The 23,795-nt window shown below is 40.3% G+C and overlaps 1 protein-coding gene across 1 annotated transcript; it reads left to right on the plus strand.

The window, feature by feature from the left end:
• Positions 1–6,519: 6,519 nt before the first annotated feature.
• On the plus strand, positions 6,520–17,052 carry Etf1 (eukaryotic translation termination factor 1). The gene is made up of 9 exons (XM_019206045.2): positions 6,520–6,695; positions 6,970–7,109; positions 10,946–11,084; positions 11,258–11,448; positions 12,947–13,076; positions 13,948–14,103; positions 14,465–14,529; positions 16,055–16,202; positions 16,620–17,052. The coding sequence occupies exons 1-9, from the start codon at positions 6,533–6,535 to the stop codon at positions 16,700–16,702; spliced, it is 1,215 nt and encodes a 404-aa protein (XP_019061590.2). The 5' UTR covers positions 6,520–6,532; the 3' UTR covers positions 16,703–17,052.
• The last annotated feature ends 6,743 nt before the right edge of the window (positions 17,053–23,795 follow it).

Below are 23,795 nucleotides of genomic sequence, written 5' to 3' on the forward strand. Positions count from 1 at the left end.
TGTCCGTCCCACTTACTGCATCTAGCTGGAATAGGAATATAATGATAGCAAAAAAGTGAAGGGCTGGGGATTTAGCTCAGCGGCACAGCACCTACCTGGCAAGTTTGAGGTCCTGAGTTCAATCCCCCATACCAAAAAAAAAAGGTGAAGGAAAACTTAATAGAAAAAGTTGTACTTTGCCTTTGTAGTAGTAGCTCCTTCAAGCTTTATATCACTTTGCAGAAAGGCTGTAGTTTTAATATGAACTAACTTCCTTAATTTTTCTGTTTACAAAAACTGGTCTAACAACTTTGATTGGCTTCCCTGGGGGGTAAGTGAGTGTTTATCTTGTTTGGAATGTTTCCTGGAAAAACTTTAATATGCTTGTATTAAACCTAACAGACAAATATCAGGGGTTATTGAAGTAGCCTTTAAATTTTTAAAATAGAGGCCATGTATTTAAAATGCATTTCCCCTCACCAGTCAGGGACTTTATAATAAAGGGGCAAGTTCAGAAACTTGCTGTTTCCACCACACAGTGCAGAGAGGCCTGCAAGGACACTAACAAAAAGTAATTGAAGTAATATTTCAAATTTAGTAACTTGGTAGAAAACTACTTTTCAGGGGGGAAAAGGTGGGGTTTTGTTTTGTTGCTTTTTGAGACAGCATCTTGCTATGTGGTTTAGACTGGCCAAACTCACAGCAGTCCTCCTGCTTCAGCCTCCTGATTGCTGGGATTACAGGCGTGCACCAAAAAAGCTTGCTTCCCACACATGTATACACAGATACTAGGGCTTGGATCTAGGAACACTGAGCTATATCCCCAGCCCTTTTTCCTTTTGGTTTTCAGACAGTTTTGCTAAGTCAGTAAATTGTCCAGGCCCAGCTTGAATTTAGTGATCCGCCTGCCTCAGCTTTAGAAGCTGGGATAACAGGTGTGCACTACAGTCTCTTTAGAAAGGAATTCCTGTAATAAGATCACATTCTTAGATACATTCACTAGTTTGTCCTCTCTGGAGTATACAGTCCATGGATATGTGTGTGTAAAGTTGCCCAACTCTGTTGTACAGCAGAGTTGCTTAGTGAATGTTTATCTTCACCACCTATCTGCAGTGGAAAGCAAATAGTATTTATCTTGAGGTCATTGCTTTGCCCTCCACATCATTACTTTGCTTTAGAGATAGCTTTCAAGCATTTTGGATTCATTCAGTTAATTTGTCCTAACGTTCTTTTTAGCCTCAAATTTTCCAATCCTTTGGGATTTGGTGCCTATTCTTTCCTCAGCACTGAGCTTCCATCCCTGCTATTCTTAGAGTCCCTTCTCATTTTATTCCCTTCTGATCACCTCTTTGCCAGTTCTATCTCATAGGAAATTACTTTGTAAATCAAGGCCAGCCTGAACTACAGAACAAGACCCTGTCTCTCAACTTTTTCTTTTTCTTTTTTTTTTGAGAGAGAGACAGGGTCTTGCTCTGTAGTTAGGTTGGCCTTGAACTCACTATATAACCCAGATTGGTCTCAAAGTCCTGCCTTAGCCTCCCCAGTGCTGGGATTACAGGGGTGCACCATCAGGCCCAGTGAACCCATTCTTTTACATATGTACAAAGGCTCAGTAAGTCGTGTCTCACTGCCAAGTGGCTGGGAACCACCATATGGGACAGTTGTGCCTGTACCCCAGTGATTCAAGCCAGCAGGAATGTGTTGAGAGAGAATTTCTTTGGCCCCTGAAGAGTCCCAAGAGCCCATGAGCCCCTAAGATGAAGATAGAATTCGTCCCCTTCCTCCTTGCTTCATCAGAAGACAAGCATAAGCCAGTAAAGTTTCCTATCCTCTCTTCATAGTCACTACGTACATGAGTTGACCTCCTCCACTGCATAGAAGACAGGTCTACAATTTAGATTGGTTTCGTTGCTTTGAGTGCTAGGGGTTGAATCTAGGCCTCACACATACATCTGTTACTGAGCTGGACCCTTATCCCTTGGAGCATTGTTGAAGTTAAATTCACTTGCCCAGTATTTCCAGCCTTTTACAAGAGCAGACTTATTTTCTCCTCCTTGGTCTGTAAAGTTTGATACAGAATTCCAGAAATTTATGTTTGGAAATTTTGTTTCTGAAACTTATACATTGGTGATGACAGCTGAAGCTGCATATCTTAAATGTCCTTGATTCTCTGCTTTGGCTAGAATATTTGCACCCCTATCCAAGGGGTGGCAGCAAAGTACACACCATACTCTTCCCATGTACTGTATTCAATCTGCTTGTACTTTACTGGGGAAAATACCACAAAGATTATAAATTAGCCTTCTAGGCTGTAAGTAGACCAGCAAAAACAACTGGTTTTGGAGATATGATTTGGCTGACAATTTCAGAGTATTTATTGCTGTAGTGAAAACACTATAAATAACCAGTTTATCTATTGTATTGTTGTGCTACCAGGGATTGAACTCAGGACCTTGTGCTTGAGAGGCAGGCAGCAGAACCACTGAGCTAAATCCCCAGCCCCCATTTTTGTTTTTTTGAGACAGTCTCAATATGTAGCTCAGGCTCACTTTGAACTGACTGTGTAGGCCAGGCTGGCCTCCAACTCAATCCTTCCTGCCTCATCCTTTGAAATCATAGGGTTACAGATTTACCAAAGTACATGGCTATACCTGGCTGCTGCTGGTTTTGCCTTTTTTTTTTAGGCTGGCCTTGAACTCAGTACTCTTTCTGCCTCAACCTCCCAAATGCTGGGATTACATACTTGCACACCACCTGAGCTTGGTTCCCGTTTACCTACTTGTAAAGTAACTGCTTAATCTAGAGGATTTGTGGAATTTGCCACTAGGGGAAAACATTCAGGGCAAATTCTCCTATAAATGAAGTCCCGTTCTAAGGTAAATGCTGGGGAGAAACAACCTTAATGGTGCATGTGAATGAAGTTAATTTTACTATAAAAATACCTAGCCAGGTCCAGTTGTATACCTGTATAATCCCAGCTTCTGAGGAGGCCAGGAGTATTACAGGCTATGGGCCATCCTGGGCTACATCAAGACCCTGTCTCCAAAAAAAAAAGGCTTTCCCCAAAACTAATTTCAGACATATTCTGATTTTAAACAACTGCTGTTACAAAGCTAAATATTAAGAGTGTTTCTTTTTGTTCCCTCTCTCCCTCACAGTGCTTTTTCCTTTCTTTGTGTATTTCCTTGGCATATTAGCCCATTTTACTTGACAGTCTTAGCTTTCTAATTTTTTTCATGCCAGCTCTCACTGGGCTCCATATGTGAAATTCTGTTAAGCCAGACATTTCTTTCTCTTGCTCTTGTTGAGACAGGATCTCAAGCTTGCAATCCTCCTTCCTCGTTCTAAGTAGAGTTACAGGCATCAGTAACCATGCCCAGCTATGATACCACATTTCTTAATATGCTTTGGTTTGTATCAGCTCAGCTTTTTCTGTCAAAATGTAAATCACCTCAGTTTATACCAATAGCTGTTGTAGTAAAAGCTAGCTTATTTATATCTTTCTGGTCAGGACAGATTTTTAGGGCTTTAATTTTCTATGTATTGAAGATGTGATTTTGTTCATATTCCAATTCACCTTTAAAATTAGTAATCTAGTTTTCAAGACATACCATATGCAGTAATTAGTAAAAACAAATTAAAATTTCTCAGAAAAGCATGCTTTGGTTTTTCTAAAGTAAATTGTAAGATTGAAGTCTTTGGGGGTTTTTTGAGACAAAGTCTCGCTGTATTTCAGGCTGACCTTGAACTCACTATTTATATTTAGCCCAGGTTGGCCTTGAACTCAAAGCAATCTTCCTGCCTCAACCTTCTGAAGACTAAGATTATGAGCATGTGCCCATAGATTTTGCTGGGGGTAGTGGGGATCAAACTCAGGACCTTGGGCTTGTGAGGCAGGTGGCGACACCACTGAGCTAAATCTCCGGCCCACCACTTTTTTTTTTTTTTAATGGCAGCTTTGTTAATATATAGATCACCCCAAAAATACATGCGCACACACACACACACACACACACACACACACACACACACACATATGTATGTATGTATATATATATATATAAACACTCATAAAATAGCTCTTTATTTAAGCTCTTAAGGAATTACCAGGGTGTTTTCCAAAGGATTATTCCTTTCCAAAGGAATATAATCCCTTTAAAGTGGACAGTTAGCTAGATGTGCTGGTGAATACCTTTGATACCAGCACTCTAGGTAGCTGAGGCAAGTGGGTCACAAGTTCAAGAGATCAGCATGGACAACTTAGTGACTTAGGCCTTGTCTCAAAAGAATATTCTGGGGAGGTAGATCATTGTGAAGGCCCTGTATTCAGTTGCCAGTATGGCAAGAAAAACAGTGTCTCGTTCCTTGATTTTTCAGGGTTGTGCAGTTATCACTAGAAATTTTTAAATATTTCCATCAACCAGAATTAAACTACATTCGTACACCATTTAACAGCCACACTGTATCCTCCCTTTTCCTATGCACTAGTAACCACTGATCTTTCTATTTGGATTACCTGCTCTGGGCATTTCATATCAATAGAATAATATAATATGTGATTATTTATGACCAATTTTACTAAGTGTAATGTAAATAAATGTATACATCTGTCTTTTTATTGCTAAATAATCCATTATATGAGTATAGCACTTTTTTTTTTTTTTTTTTTTTTTTTTTAACCGGGTATCAAACTCTGGACCTTGTGCTTGCCAGGCAGGCACAGCAGTGCTGAGCTATGTCCTCAGCCCTTGCATTTTATTTATCTATTTATTCCTTGCATTTACGGGTTGTTTCTACTTTTTTATTGAGTAACGAGTGCTTCATTGAACTTTCAGGCACAACTTTTTGTAACATATATTTTCTTTTCTCTTGGGTATATACTTAAGGGTGGATTGACTGGATCACAGGGTAATGCTGCTAACACTCTTTTTTTTAAAAAAAAAAAGGCTGGGTATTTAGCTCAGTGGTTCTGTGGCCTGCCTCTCAAGTACAAGATCCCAAGTTTGATCCCCAGTAATAAAACACTCTTAAGGAACTGCCAAGCTGTTTTCCAAAGGATTATACCACTTTACATCCCCAGTAGCATTGAGTAACAGTTTAAGTCTGTGTTTTTTTTTTTTGAGAAATGTCTGTTTAAGCCTTGATCCCATTTTTTAAGTTACCTGTTAAGTTGTAAGAATTCTTCATATATTCTAGATATTCTTCATGTGAACCTTATCAGATATATGACTTGGAAATGTTTTCTCCCCTTCTGTGCATTGTCTTTTTACTTTATTGGGGGGTAGTTGTGCTTGGGGATTAAACTCAGGGCTTTGCACATATTAATCATGTGCTCTACCCTGAGCCACATCCCCAGCTACTAATTATGTGTGCTTCAAGTACAACTAGAATACTGAAAATACTGAAATGGGGAGTTTCTTAATGGTAGTGGCAATGAGTATATTGGGAGAGTACAAGTGAGAAAGTTATGTTGCTGGGCTCTAGTGTTGAGACTTGAGCTCATAAGGGACCTGTCAGGGCCTTAGTGGTATCCTCCATACTTCAAAGTTTGGTCTGTATGTTCTAGAAACTTGAATTTGTTTGGACACCCAGAGTTGATCAGGCTCTGAATACATTGTTCTTTTTGATGTATAAAATACATTGCTGTTTAGGGCTGGGGATGTAGCCCATTGGTAGTGTTTGTCTAGCATGCATGAAGTCCTGGTTTCAGTTCCCACTGTAGGTGTGGTGGGGATACATTGCTATTTAGGGAGAATGTGTGCAAGAAGAGAGATTGGTTTCATAGTTGGGATGTTTGAGTGAATTCCAGTGCTGTCCTTTCCTATCATCAAAGCATTTAGGAGGTGCTAAGTTGGTGTTTATGAATATTTGTGGTAAGCCTGGAATTTAAAGACATGGGAGAGCTGAGCTGGATGTGGTGGCACAGTCCTGTAATCCCTGCACTCTGAGAGGCTGAGGCAAAAGGAACATAAGTTTGAGCCCAACCTGGGCAACTTAGTGACAGTAAGAGCCTGTCTCAAAATATTTTAAAAGGATAATATTGGTCCTTTTTTATGTGTTTGTTTGGTTTGGTACCAGGGATCAAACTCGGGACTTTGAGCTTGCTGGGCAGGTGCAGCCCCACTGAGCATCCCTGGTCCTGTTTTTTGTTTTTTGTTGAGGGAGGGGACACAAGGACCCAAATTCAATCACCAGTTCCAAAAAAGAAAAAAAGTACACGTTATGTTATCCTGGCATAGCATCTCCCACTGAAGAACTACCAGATTCTAAGTCTCGGGCATAGGTAGGCTTCACCTACTGCCAAATTTCAACCTATTGGCCCTCGTCATCATAGCTTTTCCCTTCATCCAAAAAAAATTGAGCACCTACTGTATTCTGAACACTTCCTAGCTCTTGGGTATATGTGGGTGAAACTCTTATGTCCTGGTCATGATTTCAAGAGCATCTCACCTTGATTCGTTTTACTAAGCATAAACATGAATTTAAACTGTATTCTTAGGTGATGTTTGAACTGCTAAGAAATTATCCTTTGTTCCACAGCAATGGCACCAGCATGATATCATTGATCATTCCTCCCAAAGACCAGATTTCACGAGTGGCAAAAATGTTAGCAGATGAGTTTGGAACTGCATCTAACATTAAGTCACGAGTAAACCGCCTTTCAGTCTTGGGAGCCATTACATCTGTACAACAAAGACTCAAACTTTATAACAAAGGTAATCTGCAATTCGATCATCTTCCTTCTCTCCACATTGTCCATTTTTATCCCGCCATGGTGCTTTATTGCCCAGTATTTTCTTCCTCCAGCCATCATAAATGTCTGTTTAGCCTTGGTGTTTTAACTTTTTAAGTAGTGCTTACTGTATTTTTCCTCAGAAGAAGTTTTGAAATTAGAGAATTTTGCCTAAGAGGTTTAAGGGTATTTCTGTTTTGTTTAAATTATGGCTGTGGGAGCATTTAAAATAGAGAAATTGTTTGTGTTCTTTGCAGTACCTCCAAATGGTCTGGTTGTTTACTGTGGAACAATTGTAACAGAAGAAGGAAAGGAAAAGAAAGTCAACATTGACTTTGAGCCTTTCAAACCAATTAATACATCATTGTATTTGTGTGACAACAAATTCCATACTGAGGTAAGAGTTTGAATACAGAACACTTTCGTCATTCCAGAAAGAAACCTCATACCCATCAGCTGTTATTCCTTTTTATTACCAAACAATCCATGGTGTGGATATGCCACACGTTATGTATTCAGTAAGTGATAAACATTAGTTATTTCCACTGTTTGGCTGTTATACCTGTAATTTTTTGTGTGACCATGCTTTCTTAAATCTAGAAGTAGAATTGCTAGGTCGCATAGTAACTGTGTTAAACCTTTTTTTTTTTATCCTTTGAATTTCCTTTATTTTATTTTTTTATTTATTCTTTTGGTACTGGGGATTAAACTCGGGACCTTATGCTTGCAAAGCAGGCAGCAGAACCGCTGAGCTAAATCCCCAGCCCCTGTGTTTAACCTTTTGAGAAATTGTCAGTTTTCTAAACTATGGAAAATGGTACCATTTTATACAGCTTACTATCTACAAAAAGTAATGTAACTTAAATTTACTATGATGCTAGTTATTCATCATTGTTTGAAGAAGGTGCTAAACTAGATTTGGAAAACTAACTAGAGAAATAATTGGCTAGTTGATCTTTATTTCTTCCTATTTACTAGTGACACTTGCTGCCTGTACTCTTTGTACCTTTGGTTTTCAGTTCAAATTGTAAGATTTTTAGTAACAGGAAGTTCTTTTTTTTTCCTCTCCCCATGAAAACTTTTGAGTGACAGAGCTGCCATAAGATAAACTTTAATGGAAAGGAAACCTCATTAGAGTGACCTAAATCAGTCAACAGTAGAACAATCAGGAATTCACAGCTGGCTCCTAGTTTAGTTTCTTGCCTTTCATCGACCTAGGGAAAACCTCTCTAGTAGAATTAGAACTGACATTTGTTGACACAGTTTACAATGGATGATTTTTGCTTACTTGACAGGAAGTCCAGTGCCAGTTGAATATTGGTCAGCTGCATGGATGATTCAGACTGTTTTTCTCTCAGCTACCACAGTCTGTTTTTGGCAGAGACTTCATTAGGGAGACTCTCAGCCTCTGTGTCCTATATACCTGAATCTGGTTTGAAGAAATGCTGGTTTTGAATTTTACTGATGTAGACAGTCCCTGGTACCCATATTGTCTGGCTTTAATTCACTTGTTAAGTTAAAATCTAAAAGAAAAGGCTTTTCTAAACCTTAAGTCCTCTTCTAAGGAGCCTTTTAATCTGGCATCACTGGTGGGTCAGTATGTCCTTGTTTATTTCCTGTTTAATAAGTGTTAGATATTCATGAGAGAGTGTGTGTGTCAGTACTGGAAATGGAACCCAAAGTCTTTGCACTAAGCTACAGCTCCATCTCTTTTTCAGTTTTTTATTTTGAGACAAAGTTCCTGCTAAGTTACCCAGGCTGGGCTCAAAGTTGGATCCATCTGCCTTAGCATGCAAGGGTGGGTGCCCACACCCCACACCACAGTGGGAGGTGCTGTTGCTGGGTTTACAGGTCTACACCACCACACCCAACTTTTAATTATACATTCTTGAAAGGAGTAAGAAATGTACTCACAGGGGCTGGGGATTTAGCTCAGTGGCTCCACGCCTGTGCAAGTGCAAGGTCTTGAGTTCGATCCCTGATACCAAAAAAAAAAGAAGTGTGCTCAAGGCACTGGGTTCATTCCCCAGCACTAACAGAAAGTAAGAGTGAGTCTATTCCTGGATAGGCTTACTGAAAAACCTTAATTAAGATACCTAACATAACAATACTATATAAAGCTGTTTTGGGGTGATGGGAATTGAATTCAGGCCCTCACACAAATGCATGCTAGGCATGCAGTCTACACTGAGCTATATCCCCAGCTTAAGGGTGTTTTGTTGTTTTTTGGACAGGGTCTTGTCTTACATATCCCAGCCTGGCTTGGGCTCATAGTCCTCTTGCCTCAGCCATGTACCACCATGCCTGAGTTAAGAATATATTTTAAACAATATTTATGTCTTTCTCACACACAAACCTAGTACTGGGGATTCTCTAGCCCTTTTTTGAAATTATTTTTGAAACAGTTTCATGAAGTTACCCAGGCTGCTGTCCTCAAACTCCTAGGCCCAGGCGATCCTTCCTGTCTCAGCCTCCTGAGTGGCTAGAATTATAGTCAGTGCCACCACACCGGCCAAATGTCTTAATGCTAATTATCAAGCATACTTTGGTTAAAGAGGGATTCTTAGTTGATTAATCCCCATTCTAAACATTTCTCTAAAGTGCTATTTTCTTCACTAGTAAAAATGGAACCAGGTAATAATTTCTTAGTTCTAAAGAGATTAGCAATTAGTGATCTGCCAAGCTTATGATATTCAAAATCTGTTAAGAAAATGTATCTGATATTGAAGATATACTCCTAAGTGAAATAAATAAGTCACACATGTGTAAATACTGAATAGTTTATCTGGTGTGAATAATCTGCAATAATTCATAAGATCCTAATAAGATTACTGACATTTCGAAAAAGGAAGAAAGGAACTAAAGGTGTAGGGAAGGTGGGATGAGTAGGGGAAGGGTAATAAGGGAAAAGGAAAAAATGTGAGATAATGAAAAGAAGGAAATAAAGTATTTGTAGATGGGGAGGGGAGGAGGGGGTGAAGGGAGGGCAGGGATAAGGGGAAAAAATGAGAATCAAGACTTGTCATGTGGAGGTACAAGATCCCAACAATAAATGTAACTGTACTGTATCCCTAAAATGTACCAATAAACTCAATTAAAGCTGAAAAAAAAGAAAATGTATCTGAAGAGTCCAAGGACTCTTTAAATATTTTTTTTTTCTTTGGGCCAGGGATTTAGCTCAGTTGTGCCATGCCTGCCTGGCAGGCACAAGGTCCTGAGTTTGATCTCTGGTACCAAAAGATTTTTTTTTTCTTTTGGAGAAGTAGACATATGAAAAAATATTACTAACCCAGAAGTTTTCCTTATAAAATTCAGAACTTTCCTTATAATACCTTTGAAAACAGTCTTGTATCCAGATAATAATATTGCTCAAGACCAGAGGACTTAAGTAAAACATTTCAAAGCTAGAAAATCTTTGTAGAGATTTTTTTACTTGTTTTATACTCACAGTTTAATTTGCAAGATGGTCTAATTTGTCATGATAGATTCTGTGTAGTAATGGTGGAGTTATTAAATGTAACAAAACATCAACTTCTGGGACCTGGAGTTGTAGCTCTGTAAGAGTGTTTTCCTAGCATTTATGAGGCCCTGATTTTACTCTCTAGTAAAGGAGGAAAAGTCAACTTTTGGAAGTTAGAGACTTAATTTGAATGTAATACTCCTGTCTGAATCAAGTCAAGAACTTAGTTGAGCCTGTAACTTTCTATTGAGTTTTGGGTTTTGCATGTTTGTTAGTTTGTCTGTTTTTACTGTGGTAAAGTACATATAAAATTTATCACTTTAATCATTTTTGTGTGCATAGTTTAGTGATTTAAATGTATTCATAGAATTGTGCATCTATCACTGCCACCATCCATCCCAAACTCTTCATCTTATAAAGTTTTTCTACCCATTAACACATTCTGGGCAGCCTGTACTGCCTGATGGGTCAGTCATGTGTGTACCACCAGTGTTAAGCCTGTAGGAACATTACATGTTCAAATCACAGCCGCCTGGCAGTGAGACATACAGATTATGGCCCCATAGTGAACATGTTAAACAATAATTAGTTCACCATTCCCCCTTCCCATCTGCCCTTGGCAAGAGTTCTTTCTATCTATTATTACATTAAATGCCTTTTCTGCAGTACTCATAAAATGGTAAGTGGGGAATAAGGACTCCTATTGCCTTTTGGGTTTTGTCTTGATCTTAGAGATTTGGAGTTTGTTATGTGGTACTTGTGTTTGTTCTTAGGCTCTTACGGCACTACTTTCAGACGACAGCAAGTTTGGCTTCATTGTAATAGATGGTAGTGGTGCTCTTTTTGGCACACTCCAAGGAAATACAAGAGAAGTCCTGCACAAATTCACTGTGGATCTTCCAAAGAAACATGGTAGGATGGAAGGAGAGCTTGAGGCCTTTTACTTTATGTCTAGTAATAAAGTTACTCTCTGAAATAAACTTTAAGTTATTTTTTTCTAAGTTAATGGCATGATTGTTTTTGATTCTCAAGACATCTTGTGCTTCTTAATAATTATCTCTTCTCTCACCACTTTTGTGTCAAAGGTAGAGGAGGTCAGTCAGCCTTGCGTTTTGCCCGTTTAAGAATGGAAAAGCGACATAATTATGTTCGGAAAGTAGCAGAAACTGCTGTACAACTGTTTATTTCTGGGGACAAAGTGAATGTGGCTGGTCTTGTTTTAGCTGGATCAGCTGACTTTAAAACTGAACTAAGTCAGTCTGATATGTTTGATCAGGTAAGCAAGAAGTAGATGCTTCTTTATATAAAAGCCCCTAAATAATTTTAGATGTGCTAGTTATATAGATAAGTAAGAAAACATAAGGTATTTATTTTTACCTCTGAACAACAACTAGGGCATCTCTAGAGTCAGTCATGTCTTACTCATAATTCGCTTGCAATAATGAGACTTAATATATAATGAATAAGGTAGTGCATTTTTATGGGAGCACTGAAATATGGATCGAAAAAGCTAAAAACCTTATTAATTATAATTATCTTTTCTGTTCATTCAGGAATTTCTGGTTTGAAGCCTTTATGTTTAGTCATAAATTCAACCAAATTTAAAAATAAAAGCAAACCTTCACAATAAAATTTTTAGAAAATACACAATTGACAACCTGTGGTACCTACCGCTGTGCTTAACACACAGTGAGTGCTCAATAAATGACTGCTGAATGGATGAATGAGTTTATGAATCCATGGTTTGGGGAAAAGTAGTAAGACTTATTTCCATATAGTACACATCTAAGTTTATCCACTACTTCAAATTTGGACTATACATATATACTTTTTCTTAAATGAGTGCCCAGCATTTGAAAACTGAATGTAAATCACAGCAAAACCAAGTAATAATTACCCCGCACTCCGCCACACACCCTAGAAAAAAACAAGACTAGCTCTTAGGGATAGATAGATAGATAGATAGATAGATAGATAGATAGATATATGGCTCAGTGATAGAGTACTTGCCTAGCATGTACATGGCCCCGGGTTTGAAATAAAAACCTAGCTCTTGAGTTAAATGGTGTAGGTTTGCAGGTATTCGTTTGGGAACATTCCTTGTGCTTTTCTGGCTTGTCCATTCTTAAGTGGGATCCTTACAGGCCTTGTGGAGATGGCTGCTTTAGTAGGTTACCATGATTGATTTTAAAGTGTTTTAGTTTCAGAGAAACTAGAAGTTGTTTTTTACTGTCTTTGCTGACTTACTCCTTGACATAAATAAAGCAGTGATATGTAGCAATATGACACAGCTAATTAAGACCAAAATGCTTAATCCAGAGGATTTTTTTGTTTTATAACAGGCTCAGACATGACATATTTCCAAAGTATTCTTTGTCACCCTATTGGCAAGAGCCACTTGCTCTCCATTTCATTTACAAGAAATTTATTATTGTTTGATGTAATGAATTATTCTGTAGTGGGTCAGATAGAATGTGATATAATTAGCTCTGAACATTTGTCCTGATGGTGTTGCTTTCTGCAATATCAGCTATTGAATAAATTGGGCTCCTTTCTCATTTAGACTTCAGTGATCGTAAAGTTGAGATTTGTTGCCATTATGCAATAGTCTTTGAGGGGCTGGGGATTTAGCTCAGTGGTTCTGCTGCCTGCCTCGCAATTGCAGGGTCCTGAGTTTGATCCACAGGTACAAAAGAAAAAAAAAAGCAGTAGTCTATAAAGGTCTTCTGAACTGCTAATGTTTATGTTTTTGTTTTTGTTTTAATTGTGTCAAGAGGTTACAATCGAAAGTTTTAAAATTAGTTGATATTTCCTATGGTGGTGAAAATGGATTCAACCAAGCAATTGAGTTATCTACTGAAGTCCTCTCCAACGTGAAATTCATTCAAGAGAAGAAATTAATAGGTATCAGTAAAGTGCAACTATTTCGCTTATTGTGTTTGTGTGTATATACAGATGTGTACATGACTGTATGTAAAATAAGACATGAAAAAGTTATCAAGAAATTAGAAAAAAGCTAAGTATTTTGTTTGTATGGAGTTTGTATTGTTTGGTTTTTCTGTTGGTAGATTTGTTTTGTTTTGTTTGTAGTACAGGGGATTAAACTCATTACCTAGCACGGTGCCACTGAGCTAAATCCCTGGCCCCAAGACAAAAAAGTTAAAATGAAGATCAAACATTTTTATTAAAATTTTCTAGTGGGTCGTGATGGCATGCACTTGTAATCCCAGCACTGTGGGAGGCTGAGGCAAGAAGATCACTGACATTGAGGCCAGCCTAGACTACATAGTAAGTTCAAGGCCAGCCTGAACTCTACACAATGAGACCCTGTCTCCAAAAATACATATATATTTTTTTTTTTTAATTTTCTGCCACCATGGAATCATTTTTAATCTTCAGTCATTGGGTCTATTAAATGTGTCATTGTAAGGGAAAATATATAGTCTTCCCTCAGTATCTTCAGAGGATTGATTTCAGTACTCTATGAATATCCAAAGCCGCATGTGCCCAAGTCCTTTGACACAAAATAGAGTAGTATTTATCTCTAGATTATTTATAATACCAATAAAATGCAAATGTTATGTAATTGTTAAACTGTGTTGTTTGGAGAGTAACATATGTTTGCATATGTTCAGTATAGGTGCAGCCATCATGGGCCTAACTACATAATATACACAGCAGCAAAATGTAGCCTTCTGAATAGTTTCAGTCCACAATATGTTGAATTTGTGAATACAAGAGCCAGCTGTTTTACTGTCTTGTCCCTAATTCATAGGACGATACTTTGATGAAATTAGCCAAGACACAGGCAAGTACTGTTTTGGAGTTGAAGATACACTAAAAGCTTTGGAAATGGGAGCTGTAGAGATTCTAATAGTCTATGAAAATCTGGATATAATGAGATATGTTCTTCATTGCCAAGGCACAGAAGGTAAGAGAATTAGAAAGTACAGTTGCTCTTTGTTATTTTCCTGTGTGTTTGGGAAGCCTGGGTGGACACTGAAGAAGACTGGCTGATTTCAGAAGAATTCAGAAACACCATCATGCTCTGCACTTTTAGTGTGATAGCCATAACTACATAGATTTTTCTGCTTGATCTGTTCAATGCCGTAAATTTGCTGAGGACTAGGAGCAGAGTACCTGGTAGATGCTCAGTGCATGCTAAGATACTTGTAGAAAGGATGTTAATAGAATGAATCTAGGAGCCCTTTTCTCTTCTATTTTCATCCTGTGGGGCTTTACCTACGTATGAGAGAGCCAGGGTAACACATTTTTCCCTTTTAATACTACAGAGGAGAAAATTCTCTATTTAACTCCAGAACAAGAGAAGGATAAATCTCATTTCACAGACAAAGAGGTATGTGTTTGATTTTGATGATAAATGCAAAAATCCTTAAGTCCATGTGTTAGAGCACTGCCAGCATAGAGACCAGCCTGGGAAACCAAACCTCATACTAGTTAGGGGCAGCAGGAGTCAGGTCATCTATGCCACTCACCAATCAGATTCCAAGGAATGAGGCTAAATCATAGTTAAAGTAGTTAAGCGATCTGGAAACTGCTCTTGTTAATGAAATTCAGTAGACCCTCTAGTTATGACCAGCCTGACATACAAATAACTGGGGCTACGACTGGAATTTTAGTTTTAACTTATGACCAAAGTCTTGAGTTATGACTCAAATGCTGGCTGCTTGCGCTTCCAGGTGGTCTCAAATATAGATTTAACCCTTAATGAGTTCTGGAAGGAACATTACAACATCTTTCCCTGTGTGGGGTTAATTGACGAATCCTGGGCCAAGGGCCAGGGATTTAGCTCAGTGGTTCCACCGCCTGCCTTGCAAGCACAAGGACCTGAGTTTGATCTCTGGTACCAAAGAAAGAGAGAGAGAGAGAGAAAAACCCTGGGCCAGTGTCTCTCTAAGGACAGTGAGACTCTAAGACATGAAGTCTGGCCTGAAATTATACAGGAGAGAGACTTTGAAGGCAATTGATCAACCTGAGTTACAACCAGCCCTCAGGGACAAATTGAGTTCATAAGTCAAGGATCCAGTGTAATAGAGAAGAAGGGATTGTCTGATACTGGGGATTGAACCCAAGGCCATCACGCTAAACTACATCCTTGGTCCTTCTGTCATTTTTTTATTTTGCTAAGTCTTTAGGTTGCCAGGGCTAGTCTCAAACTCAGTCTTCCTGCCTTAGCTTCCCAAGTGCTGGGATGACAGGTGTGTACTACCACGCCCACCTGAGAGGAAGGTTTAATTTGAATAGTGCTTCTGTGCTAAATCTGTGCTGCTTACTTCACTTTGAGTTTTGCCAGTGCAGTGGTGTCTCTGTGTTCTAAATTCATCACCAGTTCAAAATGTTACCTTCCCAGGCTGGGGATTTAGCTCAGTGGTTCTGCCACCTGCCTCGCAAGCACAAAGACCTGAGTTTGATCCCCAGTACCAAAAGAAAATGTTACCTTCCCATATAAGATGGCTTTAAGTGGTAATTTCCTCAAATTCTGACTTGGAGGACTTTGTCTTTTATGAGGCTACTTCCAGAGTGAGTTTAGCATGTCTCTCCTGGGGTGTTGAATGAGTGTTACATAGAAACACTACAGTGGCCTGATTTCTGGAGTCAACAGTAGGAATCACAAGTTGAAAAACCACTAATAGAATGTGTTAACATTTCATGACTAAGGCTAGAGGCTAAGGAGTGTTGAAACAGAATTTCTCGCTGTTTTAATTGGTTATCAGAAACCAGAATTCAGTTCATTGTACACACATGTATGCATATATATTGTGAGTGGGATGTTAAGAGTGATGGTGGGTAGGGAATTGAAAGGACCAGCTACACCTTGATGTGTCCTTATCCCGTTTTTTGTATTTCATGGTTTTGTGTAGACAGGACAAGAACATGAGCTGATTGAAAGCATGCCCCTTTTGGAATGGTTTGCTAACAACTATAAAAAATTTGGAGCTACATTGGAAATTGTCACAGATAAGTCACAAGAAGGATCCCAATTTGTGAAAGGATTTGGTGGAATTGGAGGTAAGAAGCATATCAGCAAATGGTCTTAAGGCCAGGGCTTTAGGCTAGCCTGAAATAAGTTCCCTTAAATGAGGTATGTTCATCCTCTACTTAAAACAGATGGTTAGAGCAGCAGGTGGTAACACATTTTTTTATCTGGACCAATTTTTCCCCCCATTTTTAATCATGACTTACTTGCAAGAGAATGGGCTTCCCCTTTTTTGAGACAGGGTCTCACTATGTAGTTGAGACTGAGCTGGAACTCACTACGGAGCCCAGGCTGGTTTTGAACTCAAAGAAATCTTCCTGCCTCAGCCTCCCGAATGCTAGGATTACAGATGTGCGCCACCACGCCCAGCAGGGCTTTCCATTTTAGAGTAACCCCTTTCCATTCTATTCCATGAACACAGCCATTTACCCTTTGGTTTGTTTCTCCAGGTATCTTGCGGTACCGAGTAGATTTCCAGGGAATGGAATACCAAGGAGGAGATGATGAATTTTTTGACCTTGATGACTACTAGGTAGTCGACATGGGTCCGGCAAAACGTGCCTCACCCTCCAGCATCCAACCCAAGGAGCAAACCCGTGGTGGAATCCAAACAGATCCCTGCCTTACAATTGGAACATTTCCAGAACTTAATCTGTGAGCATTGGATACTGAAAAGAAAACCGAAACAAAACCAGACCCAGCCCTACACTTTGGTTTGTCATGGTGTCAGCACAGCAGCCTACAACTAAGTTCCTAAATGCCACTTTGGACTAATTTAAAAAAGAATCCCAGTTTTTACTTTTACTCGATGGTGAAATTGGTTGCTCTTGTATTTTATGAAAAAAATGATTTTTTTAACCTTCATACATAGAAGCAAATACTTTAACTATTTTATGAAAAAAATGATTTTTTTAACCTTCATACATAGAAGCAAAAATACTTTAACTGCTGTAAACCTTCAAAAGTTAATAGACGTGAGATCATACAGGTTTGTTTCTGATTTTGATTGGAGAAAAATTAAATTGCTGCATTTTGCAGTGACCCATTTACATGGCATTCTCAGCTTAGACTGCATAAGAAGAAATATATGTGGTGAAATGTCGGAACCATTTCTCTCCTGGTCTCTGTTTAATGTTGGAAGGGTGAGCTAATAGGAAGCAATTTCAACTTCACTCCCTCACACCCCTCCCCAGACTGTCAGTTTCAAGGGTGCAGGTTGCATTACAGTGTTGAGCTGACTCGAGGCACTGGGGCCAATGCACTGTTTACTTCCATCTGTTTGGCAGACACATTTGTGCCCAGCATTTGGGAGCCCTTTGTATCACTCACTTCCTTTGACAAGGGTCCCCATAATCTCAGCCTACTAAACCCTGGTGGGGGATGGATATGATGGAGCTTCTGTGCTATTGCTGGGATTGGGAGAAATAAAACATGCAATTTAAGTGGAAGCAAAAAAATTTAAAGATTATTTTATTTTGCTTGGGTGTATCTTTGGTAAAAGGGAGATGGTTGTGTTTCCTTATGTTTGGGTGGCATGAGATTATGTGAATGTTTTGATTTTTTTAAATGAACTACAAGATTTTTCTCAAGAACAACAGACATGTATGACTGCATGTAATTATGAGAACCCTTAGTGGGGTTGGGGCATCCGTTTCAAATGTGGGACTTAACAGGCACCTCTCACACGAGAAATGACGGGAGGAGGGAGGGAAGGGCAGGGGCGGGAAGGGATGGGACGCAGCTTCTGGCACCATGGACTAAAACCATGTTGGATCCAAAAGTTGACCTGAAAACCTGGTTTGTGCTTTGCAGCTGGGCCGTATTGGGCTCGCTGATGTGCGAGTTCGAGGTGTGCTCGAGGTGGTGACAGTGAACGAAGCGTGTAGGATGTGCCCGGTAGTAGCAATGGAAAAAGGTATATACCAAATGGACTTTGAAGGACCAAAGGTTTTTAAAGTCAGTTGGTATCACCCCCCCACACTGACAGGGTAGTGGGGTGCATTTGGTTTTCAAATTGGGTACTTTTAACACTTTAGTGCCTGACTGCTGTTCTTCACTGACTTGACTCAGTCACTCGTAGCTTTATTGGTCTGAACCAGCTCCTTGTTCCCAGGTTACAGACCTGCCTATCGTTCCAATAATCCTGTTTCACTTGAATGAAGGGAGTATGTCTTAAATGTAAAGCTTCTGGTTCTTACACTGTACTCTGAGGTCCAAATTACTGTCTGTCAATGTGTAACCTGATGTCTCAACCCCAGTGAGAAGAGTTGTTTCTTTGGTGTTCACCAATGTGGGAGGTTTCACCAGAGGGTTTTTGCTTTGGGCTCTGCTGTTTGTTTGCAGAACACCCAAGAGCAAGCAAACATGCTCTCTTCACAGCAGTACCTTAGAGTTTTGCCATTGTAAATGGGTCTAATGTGATATGACAAGACCAGAGAAATTGGATGTAAATTTACATTTTTGAATATGCTTGTTATTACACATGATACATTTAGGGTATGCAGCTCCTTTTGTAGTTTTTATTTTTACTATTTAAGTTTGGAAATGATGCCAAATTTTTGTATTTCTTTAATCAATGTGTTCTCTTCGGTGATATATATTGCATTATATATTGATGTGTGTATCAATATATACTGATATGTATTACACTTACACATACAAACACAAATAAGAAGGGGTGAAAACCATAGCCTTTGCATTCTCTATAGCCTCTGCAGAGATCCTAAGCAGCAAAATCTTGGTGTTGTGATGTACAGAAATGGAGAAGAGTATTAAACCATATTTAAGAATATACTTTTGTGTGCTTGAGATTTTTTAGGACTGTTCCTAGAAAAGTCTGAACTGTGGAGACAATGTAAGTTCTCCAAAGCAAATGTCAGATTAGTCATGGATGGTACATTTTTGGCGTTAGATTTAAGCTGTTTTCACCACATTAGTCTTATGTCATGGTGTATGCAAAGGATGTCTGAGGTCACAATCCAAAGGTTATGTTAGAGGAGAGGTTTGAGTTGGCTAGGGCCAAACTGATGTGGGGTTTGTTTGTCTTGTTGCACTACTGGGGATGAAATCCAGGGCCTTTGTACTGAGCTACAGTCCCAGTCTTTTTTTAAATTTTTGAGACAGGGTCTCGCTAAATTGCCCAGGCTGGACTTAACAAACTTCTGATCCTCTTGCCTCCCAGAGTGCTGAGATTGCAGTTAGAGCCAAACTGATTTACATGTCCTCCTATTCCACATACACTTCAAAAGGAAACCTTTTTTGTCTTTTAAAGGTATTTCAGGTATTTGAGAGGTAGATGTTTAACAGATGATTAGGGCTGGAAGTACAGCTCAGTGGAAGAGCTCTTACCTAGCATGTTTGAGACACTGGGTTCTATCCCCAGTGTTACCAATTTTTTTTTTTTTTTATAATGAAGCACTAAAATAGGTTTGAGTAGAAGTTTAAAAGTGATAAAACCAAAATTTTACCCTATGCCCAATTCAAAAGTTCATTGAGGGGGCTTTCCCTCCCCTCAGATCCCACTCTGTACCCTGCTATGGGTAGGAGAATAACAGCACCATCCAAGAGTGAGGCCAGCCAGCTCAGGGGAGCAGATGAAAGCAGAGGAAATGTCTTCCTGTTGCTTTCTCGAGGTGCTTAGACTCTTCTGTTTGGTAATTTAGGAAGCCTTGTTCAGGAACCAGGGCAGTACTTTTTTGTTTTGGTTTTATTGTCCTTTTCCACATATTCTTTTACTCATTTTTCTCCTCTGATCCAGGAGATAGCCTGATGAAACCCATGCACCCTCTGGGAAGAAGCAGGCATGCCTATGCAGGTGGAGGTGTAAGTTTTCCTAGTGCACCCCTGGTGATATTCTTGAAGGCAAACTGTTGAAAGGTGGAACAGGAGGGCCGGATGTGTGGGGTGCAGCACTTGCCTGTCTGGACCTGCAGCACTTGCCATCTTTTGTTCTCTGGCTGTAGTTCCCATGCCATGATGCTCCCAGACAGGCCCTGCAGATCCAAGGCCGAGTGCCAAGGTAGAATTTAAACCCCATGCCAGCCAACTTGAGTGAGTGCCAGCTGGGACTCCCATCTGCCAAGTCCCACTCTGATGGGACTCTGCCTCGAGGAACATAGGAACTGACCAGCCGAGAGGTGCACAGACCTCACACCAGAGCCAGTGAGTGGAGCAGGATGCAGGGACTTGTTTTATTGTAGTCTGGGTACCACAGATCGCCAAGAATGGCTGAACTGGAGGTCCAGGTACAGACAGTTCAGCTCCAAGTCTAAGCCTGTCTGGGTGAACTGTTTCAGGTAGAGCCATCTCCAGGGTTCTTTCCAGAAACTTTCATGGTAGCCTCAGCTAAGCTTAGGACAGGAAGAATTTTAGGGCCCAAGGTCTGGCTCTACCATTAGTTGGGCTTGTAACTTCATGTAACTAGCCATTTTCCTATCAGTGTAATTCAGGCTCTACATCTGGGATTGAAAACCTGGCTTTATCTAGATTGGCAGATCAACCCATGTCCTGTGCACCAGCTTTCCTACCTGTAGCGATGCCTCTGTAAAGTCTAGAGAATGCCATAGGGAGTGTGTTGTCCAGTGCCTGGCACAGCGTCAGGGTTCATGTGAGAGCTCCTAATATGATGATGGTTCTGCCACCAACCCTGCTGTCGTGAGAGGAAAGGGTGAGCTTGTGCTGATGACCACAAGGTGGTGCTGGACCACAAGGATACTGGCTACAGAGGATTTTTCCACAGGAAAGCTGGTGTTTTGTTTTTCCAGTACTAGGCACTGAACCAGGCTGCGCTCTACCTCTGAGCTACATCTGCAGCTCTTTTTTGTTTCTTATTTTGAGACGGTCCTACTGTTTTCCAGGCAGGTCTTAAACTTGAAATCCACCTGCCTCAGTCTTCTGAGCAGCTCACACTTCAGGCATGTAGCACCCACCACAGCAGGCTAGGAGGGCAGATTTCTGACAAGTTTTAAAAGGAGCTTTGGACAGCTTACTTTACCCTTAGATTTTACAGAAATGGAGAGGGCAGTCTACCAAAGTTAGTAGGGATGAGTGAACAGAAGACAGTTTAGGGGTCTCATTCCAGCTCTGCTCAGTTTTCTTAGCATTTTGCAGTTTTGAACTATCTGTAAAATACACATGGTCTCTGACATGTTGAATGGTTATGTGTAATACTTGGGAAAATTTAATGAAGTAGATACTGTTTATATCTCCTTGTCCAAGTTCACAAGCTACTAAGTATCAAAATCTGGGACTTGGATATGTTTGGTTCCAAAACCAGTGCAAATGCAGGTCATTCCTCACTCAAAAGAGAAAAGAGTTGTTGGCACGGGTTATAAGATAGGCGGACTTGCCCGGTAGGCCACAGATAACACTTTCAGAGACAACCAGCAGCTTGGGTTGCACCTAGAAGGCGCCCACTAGCATTTCCATCCTCCCCTCCAGCACACATTTTCACTGGTCAGCCCAGCTTAGCCACAGCCATAGTTGATGGGCAGAAGGCACCCCCAAGGACTCTTTGGAGAGGTCCCCTATAATTTACCCAACATCTTCACAGGAATGAACAAGCACAAGATAATTTTTTAGATACCAAAGTGTATGCCCTGGCTTTTTTTGTTATTTTTGAGACAGGGTCTCGCTTTGTAGTGCAGGCTTGAACTATGTGGCCCAGGCTGGTCTCGAACTCCTGGCAATCCAGCTGTCTCAGCCTCCAGAGTGCTGGGATTACAGGTGTACACAACCACATCCTGCTCGTTTATTTTGAGGTCGCAGGCTGGCACTAAACTAGAGATCCTCTTCTCTCAGCCTCCTAAATAGCTGGGATCACAGGCATATGCCAATACAAAGGACTCATTCAATTTCTTGTGGTCCTGAGCGTGAACCCAGGGCCTTGTGCACACTGAGCATGTGCTGTACCACTGAGCTACATCCCCAGTCCTTTTTCTGTGAGATGGGGCATAGCTGGGGATTGAATGCATGGTCTCACGTATGCAAGGGAAGTGTTCCATCCTGAGATGCAACCACAGCCTTCCCTTTTCTTTTTTTCTTTTCAAGTACTATATCAACGGGAAACCTATGTTTGATAACTGCTATGATAATACTGGTTTTCTTAGGAAATATATCAAGAGCTTCAAAATAAGACACTGAATTTTTGAAATGTTAGGAATATAGAAAAAGCATAGCATCATATAACCAACAGTTTAGGGTCATCATGAACATTACAGAACAATGCAATAAGTGTTTAGGTTCTACCTGGTTCATAAGACACTTAAACCTTTGATTTGACTTTGACTGCAGATTTGGTTTTACTCAGAATTTGGATTTGACTCAAAGGTCAGCATTCAGAAGTGATGGCACACCTGTAACTTCAGCACTTGGGAGGCTGAGGCAGAAGGATTGCCACAAGTTCAAAACCCAGCATGAACTACATAATGAGACTTTATCTCAAAAAAGACAACAAAATAAATTATATAAATACAAAAAGTTTTTTCTGCTGGATTTGAGATTCAGGAGAAATCCCTACTGAGTCGACCAGTGGCCCTAGAGACTAACACTGGAAGGAAGCAGAGCCAGGGCCACGAGACAGAATCAGTCTTAGGATTGATCTGGAACTGGGTAAGATAAGGTAGTGTGAAGAACAAGAGCTCACTGGGTGGCCCTTGACCCCTAGCAAGGAAAACAACCCTGAAGGTGATTGCTCATAGGCTCCACCCCATTCTCAGAAATTATGAAAGTCACCCAGATGTGGTACATTCAGAAGGCTGAGGCAGTAGGTTCTGTGAATGTTCAAGACCAGCCTGAACTATAAGAAAGGATGAAAGTCTTAGACCATAGCCTAAATCTTAAGACTTCTACAGCCATACCCTTATATACCTCTTCTGTGGAGTACCGTAATATTTTTATTTTTTAAGGAATCATAATTTTAGCCCTTGAAAGTGCCCTGAAGCCAGGGATGGTGGTATATACCTGTCACCCCAGCACTCAGGATGCTGAGAATGGAGGATCAAGAGTTCAAGGCCAGCCTGAACTACATAGTGAATACCTGTCTCAAAAAAAAAGCCTTAAACCTCATGTAAACCCCTTACTGAAGAAAGTAAACTGAAGCCCAGAAAAGCAACATAATAACCGCATTTGCTCTTGCCACAAATTAGCAAAGCCAACATGACTGTCTGATGTTACAGCTCCAAAACCAGTGCTCTCAACACATGGCTGATCATGTATTCGCGTAAGCCCTGTTCTCTCCAACATTATGAACAAGAAAAGGGAGGTTCAGAGGGAACAAATGAATATCCTAAAGCCAAAGACAAAACCCCGGAGGGGAAAGGTGGCCAACAGCCAGGTGGTGTTATGAAAGCTGTTTTGAAGTCGCTTCCCTGTGAGTCAGGGTTGGCCTAAGTATAGAATAACTTGCTTCCCTGAGCTCCCAAATTACCCCCAGTTAAGGTTCCCTGACTGCCACCAACTACTTCTGTGCCCTGTCCCATGCTGCTGAGACACCCTAACTGATCTCAGGCCCTTCTGCTTGCTATCCAACCACACAAAGAAAAGGCGGGGCAAACCTACAGCCAGGAAGGTAGGGAAGGAGGGCAGAGACTTGAGAGAGCCTCCAAGCATGATAGGCAAAGGTTTCC

This window comes from Fukomys damarensis, unplaced genomic scaffold (genome assembly GCF_012274545.1).
Source record: "Fukomys damarensis isolate Sample0158 unplaced genomic scaffold, DMR_v1.0_HiC HiC_scaffold_3, whole genome shotgun sequence".
NCBI classification, from domain to species: domain Eukaryota; kingdom Metazoa; phylum Chordata; class Mammalia; order Rodentia; family Bathyergidae; genus Fukomys; species Fukomys damarensis.